Source organism: Peromyscus leucopus, chromosome 22 (assembly GCF_004664715.2).
Source record: "Peromyscus leucopus breed LL Stock chromosome 22, UCI_PerLeu_2.1, whole genome shotgun sequence".
In the NCBI taxonomy this organism is placed as follows: Eukaryota; Metazoa; Chordata; class Mammalia; order Rodentia; family Cricetidae; genus Peromyscus; species Peromyscus leucopus.
In genome coordinates, this window is record NC_051081.1 from 3,063,073 (window position 1) to 3,085,812 (window position 22,740).

General features: G+C 52.0%; 1 protein-coding gene across 7 annotated transcripts; it reads left to right on the forward strand.

Moving 5' to 3' along the window:
- Window positions 1–381: 381 nt before the first annotated feature.
- Window positions 382–22,051, forward strand: LOC114688855 (cation channel sperm-associated protein subunit delta). 7 transcript variants are annotated; one of them, XM_037197839.1, is made up of 15 exons: window positions 382–507; window positions 4,124–4,274; window positions 5,373–5,468; window positions 5,950–6,032; window positions 6,877–7,053; window positions 7,940–8,053; window positions 9,043–9,132; window positions 9,885–9,943; window positions 11,927–12,005; window positions 13,235–13,287; window positions 14,390–14,464; window positions 18,476–18,604; window positions 20,408–20,630; window positions 20,913–21,070; window positions 21,626–22,051. In XM_037197839.1, the coding sequence occupies exons 1-15, from the start codon at window positions 382–384 to the stop codon at window positions 21,981–21,983; spliced, it is 1,971 nt and encodes a 656-aa protein (XP_037053734.1). In that variant the 3' UTR covers window positions 21,984–22,051. The 7 variants fall into 7 exon arrangements, with proteins under 7 accessions (XP_037053734.1, XP_028719180.2, XP_037053735.1 ...); XM_028863347.2 differs by having other exon boundaries at window positions 20,444–20,630; XM_037197840.1 differs by lacking the exon at window positions 14,390–14,464.
- Window positions 22,052–22,740: the final 689 nt, after the last annotated feature.

Genomic DNA, 22,740 nt, shown 5'->3' on the forward strand with positions numbered 1-22,740 from the left:
TATAATGGGACCTGATGTCCTCTTCTGGTGTGCAGGCGTACATGCATATAGAGCACCCATATATATATATATATATATATATATATATATATATATATATATGTAAAAAACATAAATAAAACTTTAAAAAATATATCTGTGTCTTAGAAAAATGTGGGGCTGAAGAAGCAGGGAAATGTGGACAACAGAATTGGGTCTCAAGTGCAATTGGTGTCACATCCTGTCCTCTCCACACAGCTCTTGGCCTTGGCCTTCTGCTATGGCTGTTGCATTCCGGAGACAGGAGATCTGCCTTCCTGAGCTTGACGAGTGATATAGATTGTATTCAGAGATAAATGCAAGACACTGTGCTGCCTCAAGTGATAAATGTGTTATTGTCACATGTATTTCATTCACATGCACCATTTCCTCTTTGCTCCACAGGACAGACTTGAAGGGACATTAGGAGGCATATTCCACTTTCACTCGTTGTCTCAGGTGGGAATACTTGAGGTTAAAAACAAACTGGTGAGTACACTGTGCTGGGTGTAAGGTGACCTCAGAGACGTGGGAGCAGGGCTGGGGGCCGGGGGCTCTGACTGCTGCAGTTAGCTCTTTTGGATTTTTTAGTTTGTCTCTTACTTTCCTAGTTAGTTTGAGATGGGGCCTCATGTAGCCAAGATTGTCATTGAATTGCCCATCATTCTGTCTCGATTTTCCAAATGATGGGAGGACATGACAAGCTAGGCAGGCAATGTGCTTTCTGCATCTGAGATGCACTGACCTTTCCATTCATCTGCCCATTCATGTATCACTTATGCATCAAGCCAGCCAGCCAGCTAACCATCCACCCACCCACCTACCCACCAGTCAACACATTCATCCACCTACCCACCCACTAACCCATTCATCCACCCACTTACCCATCCATCCTCCCTCCCAATTAAACATTCATCTTGCCTACCCACCCAACCATCCATCTGCCTATCCACTCGTCCATGCACTCATCCATCCATCCATCCACCCATCCACCCACCCCTCATTGAAGGTTCTATGCAGGGCTTTGTTGATGGTCCATACCCCCAGCCAAAGCAGAAATTTGAAGGCGATTTTCTGCCCCGTAACTCTCTACCTACTACTTTTCCTTTCCTCCCCCCATGATCAGCCCTTGGCCTGTGGGGCTGTAAAACTGCAGATGGTCTATCTTTAGGGCTCCCTCCACACAGGGAGGTCATGGCAGTCAACACTTGACCCATTACTGGGTTAGCTCCATGAGAAAAGCTGGATTGGGGCATGAGCCCATTTAGTCTAGGGAGTGCTTTGGGCTTGCAGCCCAGCTCTCTGCAGCCAGCTCAGCATGGTGATGTTGATCAGGGTTACTGGGTCCCACACAGCCTCTCTTCAGGCCTTGCAGAGGGGTCAGCTCCTGTGTGCAAGGCCTGGAGTGGGAGGGTGCCCATGCCCGGACAGGGACGCACAGTTAGTCTCCTCATGCTTCCGAGTGATTCCCAGCATCCCAAGTGATTCCCAGCATCCCAAGTGATTCCATGCATCCCAAGTGATTCCCAGCATCCCGAGCCCCAGGATTCTGCACCCCAGACACGGTCTCTTCAGAGAGCAAGCATGCTCACAGCCAATGCAGGCTTACTGGGCATAGGGATCCCCACTGCTCCTCATGTCTTCCAGAAAGGGAACACAGATGCCACACAAAGAATCACAAGTTAGTAGTGGTCTTTAAACTCTACCCCTGGGATTAGTCAGCAAAATGCCCAACTTGCAAGCGTGAAGACCCAAGTTCCACCTGCCAGAACCCATGGAAAGAGCCCAATGTGATGGCTTGCACTAGAAATGCCAAAGCATGGAACATGGAGGCAGGAGGATCCCCAGGGCCTTTGGGACCATCAGCCTGGTCTATTTGATAAGTTCCATGCCAGTAAGAGACTCTGCCTAAAATAAGAACAACGTAGGGAACAAGACATGGTGGCACACGCATTGGAGGCAGAAGCAGATCTGTGAGTTCAAGGTCAGCCTGATCCACACAGTACCCACATTCAGCTGCTCACAACCATCTGTAACTCCAGGTCCACGGGTCTGGCACTGTCTCCGGTCTCTTCGGACATGTTCACACAGGTGGCAGACACTCACACAGACATGAAGGTGTACATGGGGGTTAAAATAAGGTATCTCTGCAACATGACCTCAGCAGATCCATCACCTCTGCACCTGAGCGTCTTCCTTTCAGTCCCCCAGGAGAGGGACACCGTGGGAAGCTTCGGGAAGCTTTTGCTGTCTGCATTTTCACCAAACCTCTGTATTCCAGTCAAAGGGCAATGGACGTTCTGGCTGGTTTTTCTTTTTTTCTTTTTTGTTTGTTTGGTTTTTTGTTTTGCCATCATGCTCAGCCCTAGCCTCCCCCCCCCTTTCTGAGACAGGGTTTCTCTCTGTAACAGTCCTAGCTGTGTCTGCAACTCACTCTGTAGACCAGGCTGGTCTCGAACTCACAGAGATCTTCCTGCCTCTGCCTCCTGGGTGCTGGGATTAAAGACATGGGCCACACCTTGCCCTCCAGCTCCTGCTGCCTTTTTTCAGGCAGGATCTCACCATGAGGTCCAGGCTCCTCGCATTTCATGATCGTCCTGACCTTGCCTCCCATCACAAGCACACGCTGCCCTCCATGGTGCCCCTCTCCTGGAGGAGTGACGTAAATCACAGCGACTCAATCTCTTCCTTGTCAAGAAGGTTATATCAGCCTCCCCCTCCAGATAGGGAACCTGTGCAAAGTGAATGGCATCCAGAACGTACTGTGGGAAAGCATGTTGTTTCCAGAGCAGGCCTACTTCCGGAATTCCCAGCTCCAGGGTGTGGTCATGGGGCCAGATCCTTACCTCGAGAGCCTGGAGCATCCCTGGTGTCCCTCCATGCCAGCTAATCACAGTTGTCTCCTCACAAAGCCATCACAGACCCCAAGAGACTCTGTGGCCCCTCCCAGGGACCTGCCCCACGCTGCTCTAGGACACTTCCTGTGTTCATAGCGCAGGCTATGGGGAGGGTGGGCCTTTTCCAGTTTCCTTCTACAGCTGTGACAAATAGTTTGACCAGAAGCCATTGGGGGAGTGTGGTGGTTTGCCCCTCCCAAGGTGAGTGCCACCCCCCACACACACACACTGTGTAGATGGGGCTTTAAGGTCTCATATATGCTCAAACCATGCCCAGTGAGTCAGGTCACTTCCTGTTGTCTGTGGGTCAAGATATAAGAACTCTCAGCTCCTTCTCCAGCACCACATCTGCCTGCATGCCGCCATGCTTCCCACCATGATGATAATGGACTAAACCTCTGAACTGTAAGTGAGCTCCAATTAAATGTTTTCCCTTATCAGAGTGCTGTGTTCATGGCATCTCTTCACAGCAATAGAAACCCTAACTAAGACAGGGAGGAAAGGGTGTATCTGGCTTACATTTCCAGGTCACAGTCTGTCACCAAGAAAAGTCAGGGCAGGAGCTCAGGGCAGGAGCGTGGAGGAGTTCAGTTCCTGCCTCATTCTTGCTCAGCTTTCTTAGGTGCCTAGGACCACCTACCTAGGGGATGGTGCCACCCATCGTGGCTAGGTCTTTCCACCCCAACTAATCTAATCAATCAACATTCATACTCAGAGGCCAAATATTCCCTCTCGCGGGCCCCTGGAGGCTTATCTCCATGGTGACTAACCATCCAGGGCTGGAGAGGTGGCTCAGCAGTTGATAATGATTCCCAGCCTTGAAGAGGACCTGAATTCAATTCTCAGCATGCGCACTGGGTGGCTCACAAGCACCTACAACTCCAGCTACACACACACACACACACACACACACACACACACACACACACACACAAACACCAGTAATTTGTTAATCCTAAAAAACAAACAAACAAGCACTCCCAGTCCTCACTGTAGGACACACTCTCTGGGGCATCCTGGGAAGGGCTGGGCCTGGGCAATGTCCTTGGCCTCTCCCCAAAACCATCCCTGGAGCTCACCAGGCCTGAGAGCTCCCTCTGTGACTTGAGAAGTGCCTGACTTCGTATCACTTCAGGATGCTGGTGGAAGTGGACAGACTGTCCCAGTGGATCTGGGTCACAGTGACTCAGTTACCTCTCTTATCTCAGGGTTCGTTTCATTACAAGGAGCACCCCCTGAATCACAGTGCAGGGATACCCTTTAAGTACAATGACCCTCTTGACGTCATCATCAAGCCAGGCCAGAGGGGGTTTCTGGTCCTCTGGAATCAGACAAGTCTGTTGGTGTCCCCCAATTCAGGTGAGCCACACCCTGTCCAGGCCTCCACCAATGGGGATGGATTTAGACTGGGAACCCAGATCTTTGTATGTGTTCATGTACACATGGAGCCCAGAGGTGTTCATCAATTACTCAATTCTTTTCTTTTTTATTTTTTTCAATATTTTTAAAAAAATATATAATTTTGCCCAACCTGGAACTGGTTAGCAAATCCCGGTGATCCTCCTGTTTCTGCCTCCTCATTGCTAGAATTATAAGCTGGGCTAGATTTTTAGAGAGGTGCTGAAGGTCTGAAGGCAGGCCTGTACTGGGGAATTCTAGGCGGGCTCCACCCTGACCACGCCCCCAGCCCCTCACTGGGGGATTCTAGGCGGGGCTCCACCCTGACCACGCCCCCAGCCCTCACTGGGGATTCTAGCGGCTCCACCCTGACCACGCCCCCAGCCCTCACTGGGGGATTCTAGGCGGGGCTCCACCCTGACCACGCCCCCAGTCCCTCACTGGGGGATTCTAGGCGGGGCTCCACCCTGACCACGCCCCCAGCCTCTTAGTTAATTTGATGTAGAATCTTACTAAGTTGACTGGGCTAGCCTTAAGGTCATTTTGTATCCCAGACAGGCCTAGAAGTCTGGATCCTCCTGCCTCAACCTCCTAGGTGCTCCTCCACTTCTAGGTTTTGGTGTCCTTGAGGTCTGGAGCGCGCGCGCACACACACACACACACACACACACACACACACACACACGCAGTTTTATTCTTGATAGATACCCCGTGACATGCCCTGCGTGAACATGGAACATTGTTCTCTACTGAGTCCAGCTGTCACTTTTCAGAGCTCCATTACCAAAGAGACTCGGAGCGGTTGCATTTCACCAGAGCTCCCGTGTCCCTTGTGTTTTGAAAAATCGGGTGTCTGTCGAGTTTCTCTCCTTGGGCTTTTGAATAGCAAACCAATGGCAAGCCTTAAAGACCCAGTGCATGAAAAACCAAACCAGAAAACAAACCAGTGAATGAGAGGAGAGGTGTGGGGGCCGCGCCGCGAGGCCCCAAGCCCCGCAGCAGTGGGGTGCGCTTGCGCGGGACACACTTCATCCCAGCCTGACACCTGTCTCCTCCTAGGCCAGATCGTCGAAACCGTGCAGCTGTGGAGAGGGAACACAATCGTTACCCCCAATATCTCTGACATGGGAATCAACATCCACAGCATCGCCTCGAGTATGTGGCTGACCTGTCGCGGGTGACCTCTCACCGGTGACTTGCTTTTATTCTGACTCTTGCCTCACTTCAGCCTTCCCGCCTTTCCACGCCCCCCCCCCACGCCCCTACGCACGCCTGTGATTGGCTGAGACTCCCGCTCCTCCTCAGCTCAGCTGTGACGCCTACGGCCCCCTGACGCTGGGTGGTTGCAGTGAGGGGTGACTGATCTTTGCCTTTCGCTTGTCTCTTACATCTGCTTACTTCTTGCAGCCGTGGGTGCGAGGCTGTTTGCATGTGTGCCTGGGTGGATGTGTGGAGGTCAGAAGACAATCTATGCACGTTGAGTCTCGCCTTCCACTGTGTGGGTCCCGGGAATCAAACTCAGGTCTTCAGGCTCGGCAGCAAACGCCTCTACCTGTGGAACCCTCTCACTGGCCCTTTGGTTTCGCACCTTTCCCAGCACCTGGCCTCATCTCTGCCTTTGCTTTCTCTTTCCTAGATACTTATGAGCTGGCTTTGCTGACACGGGAAAATGTTGTATACTACGGGAACCAGGGTTACCTGGGAACCACCTTAGTCCAAGTATGTCTCAGTCCTCAGCCAATAGCTGTGATGTGAACCTTCCTTCATAGACCCCTGCCCTTAGTCAAAACCTGGGCATCACATTACTGAAATGTCGTTTTGTTTTGAGGCGAGCCTCAGGTAGCTAAGGCTGAACTCGAACTCCATATATAGCCAAGGATGACGGTGTAGTCGTGATTCTCCAGAGTGCTCCTGGCAGGCAGGCCCCTCCATGCCCAGCGCTGGGGGATTCTGCACGTGGAACCCAGGGCGGTGTGCGTGCTAGGCGCGCACTCTACCCACTGAGACCCATCCTACACAGTTATCCTTACAAGCAAATTAATCAGTACCAGTGCCCAGGCTCAAGCCCCCAGACCACACACAGAACAAAGAAAAACAGTGAAATACACATAGGAAGCAACTAGGTTGTCGCTCCAGAGACTGATTGCCTGGTGTGGCTGAGGCACCATCCCAAGCAGCGTTACATTCATACACACACAGCAACCGGTCGGAGAGCCCCCGGGGGGCGGGGGCGGGGGATCACAAGGGCCCCAACCACCAAGCCTGATGACCTGAGTTCAATCCCTGGGACCCACGTGGTGGAGGGAGAGAACTGCCTCGTGCCAAGCTGTCCTTCCTTCAGCCTCCACCACGGGTGCACTCACACAAGAAATAAAAATAATAACATGTTTGTTGTTTTAAAGTAGTAGGCTGGGCATGCTGTGCTGAGTCTACACTTCATGCCCAGTTCTTGGGAGGGTTGAGACAGGAGGATTACTGTGTTTGTGAGGCCAGATGGGACTACAGAGTAAGACTCTGTGGGAGAAGGGCAAGGGTCGGGCCTCAGACGCGTGTTTTCCCGCAGCTGCCGGATCAGCCTCTCTGGTCTGAAGAAACAGGCATCTCTTTCACCGACACTGGCATGCTGGAGGTCCTCACGCCGGTAGCCGACCCACAGTTCCCAGCGTTTGACTTCCAGAAGTGCATCGTGAACGTGCAGGCCGTTCTCAATATGCCCGACCTTCAGATTGAACCGTGTAATGTAGGTAACCCCCGTGATCTAAGTCAATTCCCGGTGACCTTCATAGTCACTTATTTCCGGGGTGGGTAGCTGGTGGCAGTGCAGATGGACCTCATATAATGGAGGAGAGTCACATCCCAGCACGTCCCTCCCTGAGCCCATCTCTGCTTTTAGAATGGGGGAAACAGAAAGAAAACTGGAGGGAGAGATGGTGGCAGAGGACTGTAATTTTAGTTCCTTGGGAGGTTGCAGAAAAAGGATTTCAAATTCCACTCAAGCCTGTGCAACTCAGCAAGACCTCGTGTTAAAAGAAAATGTGAATATGGGGTTGGGGGATGTGATCATGGTAGGAGCCCCGCCTAGAATCCCCCAGAGGTCTGGGGCGTGGTCAGGGTGGAGCCCCGCCTAGAATCCCCAGTGAGGGCTGGGGGCGTGGTCAGGGTGGAGCCCCGCCTAGAATCCCCAGTGAGGGCTGGGGGCGTGGTCAGGGTGGAGCCCCGCCTAGAATCCCCAGTGAGGGCTGGGGGCGTGGTCAGGGTGGAGCCCTGCCTAGAATCCCCCAGTGAGGGGCTGGGGGCGTGGTCAGGGTGGAGCCCCGCCTAGAATCCCCAGTGAGGGGCTGGGGCGTGGTCAGAGGCAGAGCATCTGCATAGCAAATGCCAGGGTTCAGGTTCAGTCCCCAATATTGCAAGAAACATGCAAAAACATTCTGGAAGAACTTGGTTCCTAGAAAAGTGTAGTGCGGATGCTTGTCTACATCAGGTTCTCTAGGGACACAGGGTCTAGCCTTGGCTCCCAGTGTGAGGGTAAGAGTTTGTGCCTAACCTGCAGCATGGCCCACTTGTCCTTTGCTTCTGGAGACAGAACTGGGGAACAGTCTTTCCTTCCATCCCTTCATCTTCCCCAGGTGGAGTTTCTGGATAGCACCATGGTAGAACAAATGTTCACGATAGACATGAACAGCCAGCTGGATCTGTCTGCCCTCATGATTCCCCGGCCAGGCAAGATCCCCATTCCACTGGTGAGTGTGGACCCAGCCTGCACACTCCAGCCTGCGCCACAGAAGGAAACTGCCTCACGGGCTCCATACTCCACAGTGCTGCCAGCCCACAGCCCCAGAGGTTCTTGTGTGTCCAAACATCCTCTCTTCTCTCTTTGACTCATCCACATTCCTCCTATTCCTCCTCCTCTTCACCCTCTTCCTTCCTTATCCCCTCCTCCATCTCCTCCTCCATCTCCTCCTCCATCTCCATCTCCTCCTCCATCTCCTCCTCCATCTCCATCTCCTCCTCCATCTCCTCCTCCATCTCCTCCTCCATCTCCATCTCCTCCTCCATCTCCATCTCCTCCTCCATCCCCTCCTCCATCTCCTCCTCCATCTCCTCCTCCATCTCCTCTCCATCTCCTCTCCTCTCCTCCATCTCCTCCTCCTCCATCTCCTCCTCCATCTCCTCCTCCATCTCCTCCTTCTCCATCTCCTCCTCCATCTCCTCCTCCTCCATCATCTCCTCCATATCCTCCTTCTCCATCATCTCCTCCTCCATATCCTCCTCCATCTCCATCTCCTCCTCCATCTCTTCCTCCATCTCCTCCTCCTCCATCTCCATCATCTCCTCCATCTCCTCCTCCATCTCCTCCTCCTCCATCTCCTCCTCCTCCATCTCCTCCTCCTCCATCTCCCCCTCCTCCATCTCCTTCTCCTCCATCTCCTTCTCCTCCATCTCCTCCTTCTCCATCCTCTCCATCTCCTCCTCCATCTCCCCCCTCTCGGTGTGTCTTTTCCTCCTCCCACTCAGGGTTCTTCCAACAACCCCCCACTTTCCCTCTTGTCCACCCTGTTGTGTCACAGCTCAGTGGCCCCAGGCTCTAAGGCTGCAGCTGACCTGCAGATGTTCCAGGTGTGCTGCAACCCGGGAGCTTATGTGCAGAAGCAGCTTGGTTGTGCTGAGGGTGGACAGGGCTCCCCCGGGTGTCTGTCACAGGGACAGCTGTCTGTGTGTGTTGTCTTAGGTGATGGTCAGCAACCCACACTCCTTGGGGCTCGAGGCACACATCATTGAGTTTGGCAACACTTTCGACGGCAACTATAAGTACAAACTGGTGCGTGTCCGTGGCCTCGTCAGGGGCCTTGACCAAAACCCCAGGCACTGTTTTTTCTTTGTTTTTTGTTAGTGGGACATGGTGTCCCTCTGTAGGCCAGGCAGGCTAGCCATGGACTATGTCACCCTGCCTTGGCTTCCTGAGGGCTGGATACCAGGACTGTGCCACTTTGCCTGATCCTTCATGCCAGTTTCTCTTTTGTCTGAAAGGATCAGCCTTCCTCCTCCCTTCCTGCACAGCCCTCAACTCCTCTGCCCTGAACAAGACATGCAGCCACCACCCACACATGCCCTGTCACACAGGGGAGGCTGGGGTGCGCCAGGCGCAGGAAGCATGGGGAGGACCTAGGTCGAGGGCTGGGTTCTGGCCAGGGGCTGGGGCGGTCCCCCTTGTACCTGTCAGCCTCAGGGTGATGACGGGACTTGCCTCTGGTGCCAGTCTATACGAGGTCACCTGGGCAGGCAGGATGCATCCAAGTCTTGGGACGTTAAATGTCAGTGAGGGGGGAGACCAAGGATTGGTGTCACAAGGGCCATGAGACCCTCAGCTCTGAGAGCTTGCAGAAGGCTTTTCCACGACACAGTGGGGCTGGACAGCTGACAGACAAGGTCCCACAGTGCCCACCAGTCACCCTTCTCACACTAGCCCCGCCCCATTTGGGGTGACATTGATGTGGACCCCTGCTGCAACTGGCTGTCCTTCTGTGTGTCTGTCTGTCTGTCCGTTTCTCTGCCCCTGCTGCCGTCCTGCAGGAGATTGAACTCAGACAGCAGCAGCATCAGGACAGTGCGGACCTCAACTTCACCACCAGGTATCTGACCGCTCTCTGGAGAGGGCTGGAGACTCCTCCCCACTGCTGTCCACGGGGATTGCAGAGCCCAGCGGGGGAAGTAGGGATGAGGGCCCCCGGGCCTCCAGAAGACGTTGATAAAATCAGAAGTTGTGCATGGGGATGGGCCTGGAGCTCAGGGTGGAGCACGCACTCAGGAAGCACGCAGCTCTGGGTTCCAGGCCCAGCCCCCCAGGTCCTGAGTGCGACAGCTTGTGCCGGGATCTCAGCTCTGGGGAAGCAGGAGCAGGAAGGTCGAGTTCGAGGTCAGCCTTGGCTATCGGATAGGGAGTTTGAAGCCAGCCTGCACAGATGTGTGTGTGTGTGTGCGCGCGCGCATGCCTCTGTGTGTCTCTGTGTGCACGTGTGCGCGTATCTGTGTGTTTGTCTGTGTGTGTGTGTGTCTGTTTGTGTGTTTGTGTGTGTGTCTGTGTGTGTGTGTGTGTGCATCTGTGAGTCTGTGTCTGTGTGTGTCTGTGTCTGTTTGTGTGTGCATCTGTGATTCTGTGTCTGTATCTGTTTGTGTGTGTGTGTGTGTGCATCTGTGGGTCTGTGTCTGTATCTGTTTGTGTGTGTGTGTGTCTGCATCTGTGAGTCTGTGTCTGTGTGTGTCTGTGTCTGTGTGTGTCTGTGTGTGTGTGTGTGTGTGTGTGTGTGCATCTGTGAGTCTGTGTCTCTGTGTGTGTGTCATACCCAAGTCTGCTCTCAGATGCTGTAAGAAACACCATGACCAAGACTAACTTGGAGAGGGCAGGGTTTATTTGGCTTCCATGGGCTGATCCCGGTCCAGGGAAGCCGAGGAAGGACTGATGTAGCATGAATCTTAAAAGTTCTTATTAATAAAATCAAACCCGAGGCGAGTTATTGGGGTCCATGCTGGTAGATCAGAGAGACAGAACAAGCCAAAGCTATCTCACCTCACCGGATCCTCAGCTGGTCTTGTCTCCTCAGACTGGAGGCCTCTGAGTCCTCATCCGGAATGGGTCTCAGCTGAATTACTGCTCAAAAGCCTGAATGCTTAACCAGCCAAAATCTTAACCAGCCAAAAGCCTCTAGTTTCTGGTCCTCACGCCTTATATATCTTTTTGCATCTACCACCACTCCCTGGGATTAAAGGCTGGCTTTCTGGGATTAAAGGCGTGTGTCACCATGCTTGGCTGTTTCCAATGTGGCCTTGAACTCACAGAGATCCAGAGGGATTTCTATCTTGGAATGCTAGGATTAAAGGTGTGAGTGCCACCATTTTCTAGCCTTTGTATCTAGTGGCTGTCTGTTCTCTGACCCCAGATAAATTTATTAGAGTACACAATATTTTGGGGAACACAGTACCACCACAACTGAAGACAGGGACTGATGCAGAGGCCATGGAGGAGTGCTGCTTCGTGGCTGTTCCTGGTGGTTCAGCCTGCTTTTTGCTTTTTGTTTGTTTGTCTGTTTGTTTGGGTTTTTTCTTTTGTTTTCTTTTTGTTTTTCTGAAACTGTAACAGACCTGGCTGTCCCGGAACTCACTCTGTAGACCAGGCTCAACAGAGATCCACCTACCTCTGCCTCCCCAGTGCTGGGACTAAAGACATCTGCCACCACGGCCCAGTGCTCAGCCTGCTTTCTTTTATTTTTGGCTGTGAGCCTAGCCTAATGGCGGAGCCATCTTTCCAGCCCTGGCTGCTTTCTTATACCACCCAGGACCACCTGCCCAGGGGTGGCACCACTGGATGCTGAAGCATCACACATCGATCACTAATCAAGTAAATGCCGCACAGGCCAAATCTGATGGGGCAAATCTCAGTTGAGGGTCCCTCCTCCTGACTGTGTCAAGGTGACAACCAAGAGTAGCCATGACAGATACTGGCAGACGGACGGTCAGACGCTGGTGCGTGCGGCTGGACGGTTGGCAGACAGGCGAAGGGTTGATGAGTGCTCCCGTGGCCGCTCCAGCGCAGGCCTTACAGCCCCGTTGCCTTACAGCATCAAGCGGAACACCATCTCCTCCGTAACCGTGGACATAGCCGACAAGACAGTCGCGTGTGTGGACCTGAAGCCGCTGGTACGCACAGACGTTTGCTCGCCGTCTGACTCGGGGACGCTGCTCCCACCACAGTGCACAGGTTCTGGGGTGGACATAAAATGACAGTGTCCTGATTGCTGGGGTCCCGGTGGTCATCTGAGTCCCTCAGAACCCTCGGGTGAGGTGCTGTTTCTTACTGGGCATATCTAGAGTTATCCCTGGCCAATTTGAGGGAACAGAACTTCCAGAGCCGTGGTTCTCAACCTTCCTAACACCGCAGCCCCTTAATACAGTTCCCCGTGTTGTGGTGACCCCCAACCATACAAAAATAACTGTAATTCTGCTACTGTTATGAATCACAATGTAAGAGTCTGTGTTTTCTGGTGGTCTTAGGTGACCTCTATGGAAGGGTGTTTTGATCCTGTATGGGTTGCGGCCCACAGGTTGAGAACCATTGCTTTCTATGTTTCCAGAGACTTGAAAACGAAATGTCTGCTTGCAAAAACTCGTCCGTACATTGTTCCCAGCTGTGTTTTTCACTGTCACCATGTGTCATGGCATGGGCATGTGGGTTCATGGGATCCTTAGAAAGAAGACTCAGAGGAACCTTAAGAATGAATTTAGCCTATCTGACAGCAGGGGAGTCCAGCCTCTAAGGACTTTCCCTTCGCCCAGAGCTTTTTTATTTTTCTCAATATTTATACTTTTGTAAGTTGATTTCCATATGCTCAAAACAACCTGAAAGGAGCTTCCCAAAGATACAAGGCCAAGTGCAAATTCCTCCATTTATCAAGTACCACAGTTTTCTGAGTTTCCTGAACCAAGTTTTGCATAGGCCTTTGTATCCTTGGGAGACTGAGACAGGATTCATATAGGGTGATAAGAGAAACAAAAGGTATCAGTTAAATAAAAGATGGGTTAGGGCTGGGTGTCACTCTCTGGAGCCAGGCCAGGTGCAGCTCAGCAGGGGTGCAGCCAGAATTCACAAGGGACAAGAGTGGGAAAACCAATGGATACAGTGGATGCAGAAAACGTGGCCCTTCCATTCAACTGAATATTACTCAGCCAGGAAAAGGAATACAGTTCTTACATACAGTTGCCATGTGGAGGACTGTGTGCTTTTGAGGGAAGGGGATGGAGAGTTAGGTGTTTTCTAGGGACAGAGCTTGGATTTGGGAAGATGAGATGTGACACTGAGAGCCTGTCTGTCGGGATCAGGCTCGGCAGGGCGACAGTGGTTCTTCATGTAGTGTGTCTCTTCCTTGCAGTCCACGCTCATCTCCATCGGCTGTGACAAGACAAAGAAGATTCTCGTGCAGAAGTGAGTGTGACATCCCCGGGGGCAGGGGACGCAGGGTGGGACCGGCAACATCGCTAGAGTGAGGGGACATTATTCTAGCTGCTATTGTACATGTTTAGCAGTTCTATAATTGGGAACTGAGGGCCCCGAGAGAGGGCTCAGCCTCTACAGCAACAGCTGCTCTTCAGAGGACCAGGGTTTGGTTCCCAGCACCCATGTGGTGGCTCACAACTGTCTGTAACTCCAGGTCTAGGGATGATTTAGGATGATTTCTGTGGGCATTGCACACACATGTGCACAGACAGACGTGCAGGCAAAACACTCACACACGTAAAATAAACAGACATTCAAACACTGAAATATTAAACTGAAATTACATGTTACTAAATGTTAACTTTAAATATTAAAATAAAAATTCTGCACATAATTAGCAGTTCTATTACAAATCAAACACTGAAAAACCCCAAATTCCTCGAAGCAGCCCATCCTGAGCCAGGAGGTGATTGGTCAGCCATGCATGGAGGTGGGATGCCATGCTCTGGGGCCATCCTGTGTGTGACTTGAATTTGTTAGTACCACAATGCCTAGACCTACTTATGATGATTTGCTCTTTCTTGTGTTAAAGACTATAAGGTGTGTGAGTGTGTATGTGTGAGTAAGTTAGTGTGTGATAGTGTATGTGTAAGTAAGTGTATGTGAGTGTGTGTGTTAATGTTTGAGTGAGTTAGTGTATGTGTGAGTCTATGTATGTGTGTGTATGTGTATGTGTGCGTGTGAGTGTGTGTGACTCTGAATGTGTGAGTCTGTGTGTGAGTGTGAAAGTGCAAGTTCTCTGAGTCCGGAAGCACCAGCTCCCCCGGAGCTGGCATTACACACAGTTGTGAGCCCCTCCCCCACGTGAGCCTTCTCTGCAGCCACGGATTTTAATTTACAAGGAAGGATTTGGAACCCTCCCTAGCACCCCTGCAGTCCCCCACCCTGCACAGCTGGGGCTGGCATCCCATCCCTCCCAGCCTTGCTGCCCCCTTCAGTTCCCGTGTCCCTCCTCCCGCCGCCGCCGCCGGCCGCCCCATCCCTGGTTGTCCTGTCCCTCTTCAGGTCTGTCCACTTCTCTCCATTACAGCAAAATCTCCGCCTGCTCCATGGGAATCCTCAGCCCGGTGGAGCTGCAGAGAAACTATACTTACACCATTGAGAAGTAAGTGGGGTGTTGCCCACCCCCACCCTCCCACACTGGGACAGAGACCCCAGGAACCAGGCCCAGTGATTTAAAACTGGCTCCTGGCCCAGGAGAACCATGCAGTCCCAGGAGCTAGTGCGATGGATGCGGTGGTGTGCGGGAAGCTGTCCCTTAGTGCCGGGTACTGAAGCCTGTCTCCAGGCCTCTCCTTTGATGAGGCACTTTGAGTCAAAGCCAGGCCTCAGCACTGGCCCTACGCTGTCTTAGGAGGTTTGCATTGCTTTAAGACATCATGGCCAAAAGCAACCTGTGTTGGTTAAGCGGTGACAATGCCAACGGAGGGGAGTGCTGGTTGATGGAAAATCAGGAGCCATGGTTACCTTTCTAGAGCTTTATTCGGAGGGGGAGTGGGGGGGAGGGGGAGGGGAAGGGGAGGGGGAGGAGAGGGGAGGGAGAGAGGGAGAGAGAGGGAGAGAGGGAGAGGGGAGAGAGGGAGAGAGGGAGAGAGGGAGAGAGAGGAGAGAGGGAGAGGGAGAGAGGGAGAGAGAGAGAGAGAGGGAGAGAGGGGAGAGGGGGAGGGGAGAGGGAGAGGGAGATGTAGATGTAACCAACCGTCTTATTAAATAAGAAACACAGAGCCAATGTAAAATAGAAAACAGAGGTCAGAGCTCAGAGATAAAATCTTACCTCTGCAGTGCTCTAGCTTCCTGAGAGAGCTTCTTCTGTTTGTCTGTGTTTAATAGTCTTTCTGTTCTGCCTTCTCATTGGTTGTAAACCTAACCACATGACTGCCTCGTCACTGCCTGTAAGTACGCCCTCCAGGTCTTAAAGGCATATGTCTCCAATACTGGCTGTATCCCTGAACACACAGAAATCTACCTAGCTCTTCTAACCACCATGCTCTTGCTATGGCTCTAATAGCTCTGACCCCAGGGCAACTTTATTTATTAACATACAACTAAAATCACATTTCAGTACAAATAAAATATCACCATAGGGAGAGAGAGGGTGAGAGAGAGGGGAGGGAGAGGGAGAGAGAGAGAGAGAGAGAGAGAGAGAGAGAGAGAGAGAGAGAGAACTGCGTAGAGGGGGGAGGACAGACGGAAAGAGAGAGAGTGAGGAAAAAGAGAACGCACAGCGGGCCCACCAGCTTTTTAGCCTGGGACGCCATCACAGGCTGGTGATGTAATTAAGGACATAATCCTAACAACCTGGGGAAGGGCTGATGCAGAGGCCACGGAGGAACACTGCTTACTGGCTTATTCCTCATGGCTTCCTTGGTTTATTTTCCTAAGTAGCTCAAGACCAGCTGCCCAGGAGTGAGCCTGGCCTCCCACATCAATCATTAACCCAGAAAACACACCACAGGCATTTTCTAAACTGAGATTCCCTCTTTACAGATAACTCTGGCTTATATCACCTTGACAGAAAAGCCAACCAGGAAGCCAGGCGGTGGTGGCACCCGCTTTTAATCCCAGCACTTGGGAAGCAGAGGCAGGCGGATCTCTTGAGCTCCAGGCCAGCCTGGTCTACAGAATGAGTTTCAGGACAGCCAGGGCTACACAGGGAAACCCTGTTTTGGAAAACCAAACCAAATCAACGAAACAAACAAACAGAACATTTGACCCCTTGACACACAAGTACATCAGTATTAACCCATAACCTTCCCTTTCTTGTTTGTCCCCAATGACTCATGTTAATATTAATACATTTAAAAATAGAACCCAAGTATTTAAAAATTCAAACACTCAAAAAAATTCAGTTTCTTGAAATATATCCAATGTCTCCCTAAAAGTCTAAAGTCCCTTGACTGTGGGCTCCAATAAAATAAAAACAATAAGTGAAATACTTTCTTACTCCAAGAGGGAAGAACCAGGATGCTGTTGACAATCAAGTGAAAATCAAGTCCTGTAGCTCAGTGTCCCCCTCGGGGCTCCACTTCTCCAGCTCCGCCCTCTGCAGCAGACACAACCTCTGTTCCAGACTCAGGCCGGCTCCACCCCACACTTGCTGCTGTCCCCGGTGGTCATCTACAATCCTGGCATCTCCAACATGCTGGGGTCTCCCATGAAACTGAGGCTGCACCTTCACCTGTGGCCTCTCCTCTGCTCTCCCAGTGCCAAGCCTCAGCTGCTCTCCATGACCCCTTCATGGCTCCCAAACAAGTACCACCTGGAGTTGCTTACACATTACCAAGTCTGGCTGCCAGGACAAGGTACAACCTTGGCCACCTTTGGGACACAGCTTCTCTGTGCTCACAGGAAACACTTCTTAGAAGATTTCACCTCAATGATGTTGGTCTCTTAATCACAGCCAATTCTGCAGCCCCAGCCGAGCAGAACCACAGAATCTTTGTTTTTGGTTTTTTGAGACAGGGTTTCTCTGTGCAGCCCTGGCTGTCTTGGAACTCGCTCTGTTGACCAGGCTGGCCTCGAACTCACAGATATCTACCTGCCTCTGCCTCCCGAGTACTAGCATTAAAGGTGTGTGCCACCATGCCCAGCCCTAAAACACACATTCTTTTATTTTCTTTAAACACACACACACACACACACACACACACACACACACACACACACTACTGCTGTGATGAAGTGCCAGGACTAAGAGCAACTTGGGGAGGAAAGGGTTTATTTCAGCTCACAGCCTGTGGTCCATCATCCTGGAAGTCAGGGCAGGAACCTGGAGGCAGGAGCTGAGGCAGAGACCATGGAGGGGGCTGCTCACTGGCTTGTTCCACATGGCTGGGTCAGCCTGCTTCCTTATAGGACCCAGGACTAATAAAAGTAACCAGCCCAAAGCCAAGGTCAGCATTGGTGCTGCTGGGTTTGGTGGTGGTCTGTTATTCAGGAAGGCAGCACAATGTTTTTTCTGATGCAATACCAAACACACTTAGCCTTAGCAATCTGTAGACAAAACAGGTTTATGAATTACAGTTCTAGAGGATGTAGTCTAGGTACTAACCTTAGCCCTGCCCCCAGCCCCTCACTGGGATTCTAGGCGGGGCTCCACCCCTGACCACACCTCCAACCTGTTTTCTTCCTTTTTTTGTGAGACAGAGTCTGACAATTCATTCAATAATCCTCCTGCCTCAACCTCCTGAGTGGCTGGAAGGACAGATGTGAACCAACAACTCCTCCCCCTCCCCGACACACACACCATTGTTTATATGGGACTCACACATCTGTGGATTTTAGTATCCATTGATGGTCCAGAATCAATCCTCCCCTGGGGCTGCGGGGGATGAAGGCAGAGGTAGACTTAGGAGAGAGAAACACTGTCCAAATGAATGTTGTTGTTGTTGTTGTTGTTTTTAGGTATTTTATTTATTCATTTAGTATAGCATGTAGCAGGCAGAGGACAGTTTGTGGATTTTGCTCTCTCCTTTCAGTTTGTGGGTCCCAGAGAGTGAACTCAAGTCATCAGCTAGGCAGCAAGTGCCTTTACCCACTGAGTCCCCTCATCCCCCTTGGCCATCGAGGTGTGACTCCCACAGCATCTGTCCAAGAATCCCTAACCACATGTGGGTCAGGGAGGAGGAAGCTGGAATGGGTTCAGTTTTGAGCTTTGTGTGGCTGTCAACTGATTGGCTGTGGCCCCTCTTGGGAGACTTGAGCTTGGCTTAAAATGCATTGACTAAAAAGGCACACACACACACACACACACACACAGATACAGACACATGCGTGTGCACACAGACACACAAATACACACACATCTACAGACACACAGACACACAAATACCCACACATCTACAGACACACAGACACAACTACAAACACACACACACACACAGACACACATATACTCACACACACACACAGTGTACAGAAACACATGCGAGCAAAATAGTCAGACACATAAATATAAACCTGAAAAACAAAACCGTCTTTCCACATCAGTCCTGGCTGGCGAGGGCTCAGCTCCCAGGACCTGAGTTCAGATCCCGGGACCTGTGATTTAAGGACAAAACAATGACCCGGGGGCTGGTGTGGGCTTCTGTTCACCGTGCTCTTTGTCTCTTCACAGGGAAGCCTACAGACCAATAAGCTACGATGCCCCGGCCCAGTCCGACCTGGTGGTGTATTACCAGTACGAGAAACTGGGCTGCCCTCGCCTGGTCTACTACGACAAGCCGTGGAAGCCCGTGGTGGAGATGTAAGCGCCCCCACCCCACCTCCCGCTGCTCCAGCATCCCTCCTCCCAGGACAGCCTCCCCCTCGTCCCACTCTGTCTGTCCCGAGTCAGCCCCAGTGACTGAGCCCAAAGCTAAGGAGGTGTGGGCCCAGGTCTCCGTGTGAAAAAAGCCTCAGCTTGACTTGCAGATGTACACAGTGGGCCCTCTGACTCTTTTGTTGTTGTTGTTGTTCATATTATACCAGCCTCTAACCCACTATGTAGCCCAGGCTGGCCTCGGACTTTCCATACCCCTGCCTCAGCCTTCAAGTGTTGGCATCCCTTGTGCCGCTACCCCTGGATTACAGTTTTTCTTCTGACCCCTGCTCTGCCGTCTATGGTTTCCCTCCATCCTCCTCGCTCCCGCATCTGTCCTCACCTGAAGCAATGTCTGTGTGTCCATGAGTGGTTGTGGGGTTTCAGAGGATGAGTAGGAGTTTGTCAGGCAGGTATGGCAATGAAGGCACAGTCACATTGAGACCCCACGACACTCAGAGACAGGTACAGTTGCACACACCTGTGATCCTAGCACTCAGGAAGCTGAGGCAGAAGGATTGCAAGTTTGAAGCTAGTCTGGGCTACACTGCAAGACTCTGTCTTAAGGAGATTGTCCTGAGCCGGGCGGTGGTGGCACACACCTTAATGTCAGCACTCGGGAGGCAGAGGCAGGTGGATCTCTGTGAGTTCCAGGCTAGCCTGGGCTACAGAGTGAGTTCCAGGACAGGCAACAAAACTACACAGAAACCCTGTCTTGAAAAACCAAAAGAAAAGAAAAGAATATCTTGGGGGAACGCTGTGTGGAGGCTAAGCATATGCAAACTTTTCCCTAAACGCGCAGGGGTCTGGGAAGTGTGTGTGGCTGGCTGGGAAAAGCTTTGGTAGCTACAACTTCTGCAGTTCCTGGAAGCTGCAAGTAAACTCTGTTCACCCCCTGAGTATCTGAGGCTGTGAGGACCGCCGTCACTACAGGCTCTCTTTGGAACAGGATTCTGCTCCTGTCACTCAGATGGCTTTAAGACAGCATCTCATGTAGCCCAAGCTGGCCACAGACTCTCCTCATGCTTCACCTCCCCAAGTGCTGTGACCCCAGGCATGGACTGCCAGGCTTCCCGAAGCCTTGGAATCCTCTCTAGGTGACTGAAAACGCAGTGCTAGGTACCTGCTCCTTATGCTGCCTCGCTCAGGAGGCGGTGGCATCCCCCGAGGCCCGAGCACTCCTTCCCCACATAGTTGCACCCTGCCTGTCAAGGTCGGCTCTATGTCTGCATGTTCAGGTTGTTCTGATCCTCAGCTACTGAGGGAAATTCGGTCCTAAAATGAGAAGCTCAGTTCAGCATTCAGATGTCACATTTGGCTCAACCCACGGATGTCAGGGTGGCTCCAGTCCTTGGGTGCAGACCTAAGATTCAGGGAGGTATCCACAGACATCACCCAGAATCGATCAGGGATAGACAGGCAGGGTTCTGTTTGCGGGGGCCGAGCGGCAGAGTGCTTTCTTAGCTTCATGAAGCCCTTTCTCAGCATTCCGTAAACCAGGCACCATGGTTGCACACCTGTCGTCCCAGCAGTGAGGGAGGTGGTGGAGTCAGGGGGATCAGGAGTTCAAGGTCAGCCTGGGCTACAGAACAACAAACAAAAGCCAAACACGCAATATAGTCAAAGTCTTTGTACTCTAAGCTCCTCAGCCCCCTTTTCAGGGAGGACCGTTGTTCACAATGGCTGGACTCCGCTCTCCTCTGCTCTCCCCCATTCTTTGCCCACACCTTTCGTCGGGGTGACCCCCAGTGGTGGCCTCCCGTGGAACCTCAGCTTGTGTCTCAGGTGGAAGAACGGGATTCTAGAGGAAATCATGAACGCTGAGTACGTGATCTCGGAGGTCAACGGGATAACCACCTACTCCTACTCCCTGACGGCTGCCACCGCGAACTGCCGATCGCAGCCTCAGAACTGGAGCACCTTTAAGTCAGAGTTTGACTTTTTATTCCAACGAACCCTCTGGAACAGAGAGGTAGGTGGGTCCCCCCCAACCACCCCAGGCCTCCCTAGTGTCTGCTGGCCATTGTATCACTGGGGAGCTGGAGGCTGGAGGATCCACTTCAAAGCAAGTTCAAGGCCAGCCTAGGCTACATCTTGCCAAGAGACCCAGGAAGGGTGGAGGGAGGAGGTTGGGAGGGTCAGGAGGCCTGCAGGGGTTTCCTTAGGAATTCAGTGGAAGAGATGACCTGTACTGTGTGAAGGACAGAGGCTGAGGGCCAAGGTCATCCAGAATGGCATCCCTCTCTGTCCACAGAACTACATCAGCTGCCATGAGGACAACAAGGACAACCCCCTGCTGTGGCCAGAGGTCGAGTATCAGATCTTAGGTGGCCAGACAGACAATAGGGTTATTTTTGGCCAAAGAAATGGAATCTATACCTTCCTTCTGTCTGTGGTGGATCCATATTACAGGTGAGTGAGGGGGCACTGTGGCTGGGGGATGCCAAGGAGAGGTGGCACACAGGCTTGGTGTCCGAGTGATCTGGCAGATTCCGGGTATGGTGATGCATGTCTGTCATCCCAGCCACGGGGAGCTGGACAGCCACAGGAGGATCAAGAGTTCAAGTCTATCCTCAGCTACATAAATAAATGGTTTCAGGCCAGCCTGGGCTATATGAGATTAGGGTCCACACTCACACACAGCAGCTTGTGGCTGCAGCCATATAAGGGCAGGGATTCGGCCCGCTCTTCCCCCTGATGCTCTGGGCCGTGGCTTTCACTAAAGCCCCACCCCCCACCCGAGACTGTTTGTCCTCCCGTGCAGGACACCTGCTCTCCTGCCATTCTTGTCCTCTTGACAGCATCAGTTTTTCCTTCAAACGCTGATGTGATTGTCCTTAGAACTCCCCCACAAACCCCCAAACCAAAGCAAACCAAAAAGCACTTCTTAGTACCAACACGCAAGAGGAAGTCGTCTGTGTGAAGGGGAGCGCGTACCCATGACAGCCTGTCTTACTGCCCCTGCAGCTACTGCAACCTGGAAACCATGTTCAGCGTCTACGTGGATGGGGCCCTACCCATGGCGTTCTTCTCACCAGAGCTCAGCATCACCCTGCTAGTCTTCACGACACTGCTGAGCATGTGGCTGGCCTATGCCATCCCCAAGGAACTGAGCACAGAGAGGGGCCAGCGCTTCAGGAACTTCTGCTCCTGGCTGTTTCAGGGCTGCCTGGGGCGCTGCAGATGGGACTGGCTGTGGAGCAGACTGAGGCTGTGGCTGCGCTCCAGGAGGGTGGGGGACCAGCCAGAGAGAATCCCAAGAACACAGAGAAACCAGACAGACTTTCAGAAACAGCCAGACACAGAGGCTGTGAGGGGCCTCTGACCTCCATGTGGCCTCTTGTCCCAATAAATTGTTAATAATAAAGAGTGACCAGGTAGTGTCAATGCCAATCAGGCGCTCCATCCCTGACCACGCCCCACCCTGACCATGCCCAGCCCCTCCCTGGAGGTTCCTACATGGGGGGGATTGGGGGGCGCGGGATTCCAACCCTCAATGCCCTGGTCTGCTGCAGCCTCGGTTCAGTTCCTGAGATGGGAAAGGGATGTAGGCTGGAAAAAATGAATTGTCCCACCGCCAGATGAGTTTCACACAAGTGGCCAGCCCTGAATAGCTCCAGCTGTCTTTATTTACGCATCAAAAACAAGCGTGGTTTTCCACACTAACACACAAGTTTTCCCCATCCTCCAGTGTTAACCTCCAGTAAAAACAAATATGTTGAATATGTTTTTTCCCAACTTTTACATCAAAACATCTTTAAACCAAAACAACACTTAATCATTTTTGCAAGCTTGGCCAAAAATCAGGCCAGGTACATCCTGTCTTTACAAAACCAAAAGGTGATTGACATAGGCTCACATTTTCAAGAACAACAATCTCGTTCAAAACATATTTACAGAAATAGTGGTGATCTGCCTCTGATCCTGTCAGCACTAAATCAGGACAGCTCCTGGGCTCTGACATGACAGCCGGCATCTCCAGACAAGAAACCTGAGAAGCATCAGATCCCAAATGGGAAAACATTCCAGAAAAAATGAGATTTCCAGGAATGATCACATCTGTCCCATGCATGATTGACAAA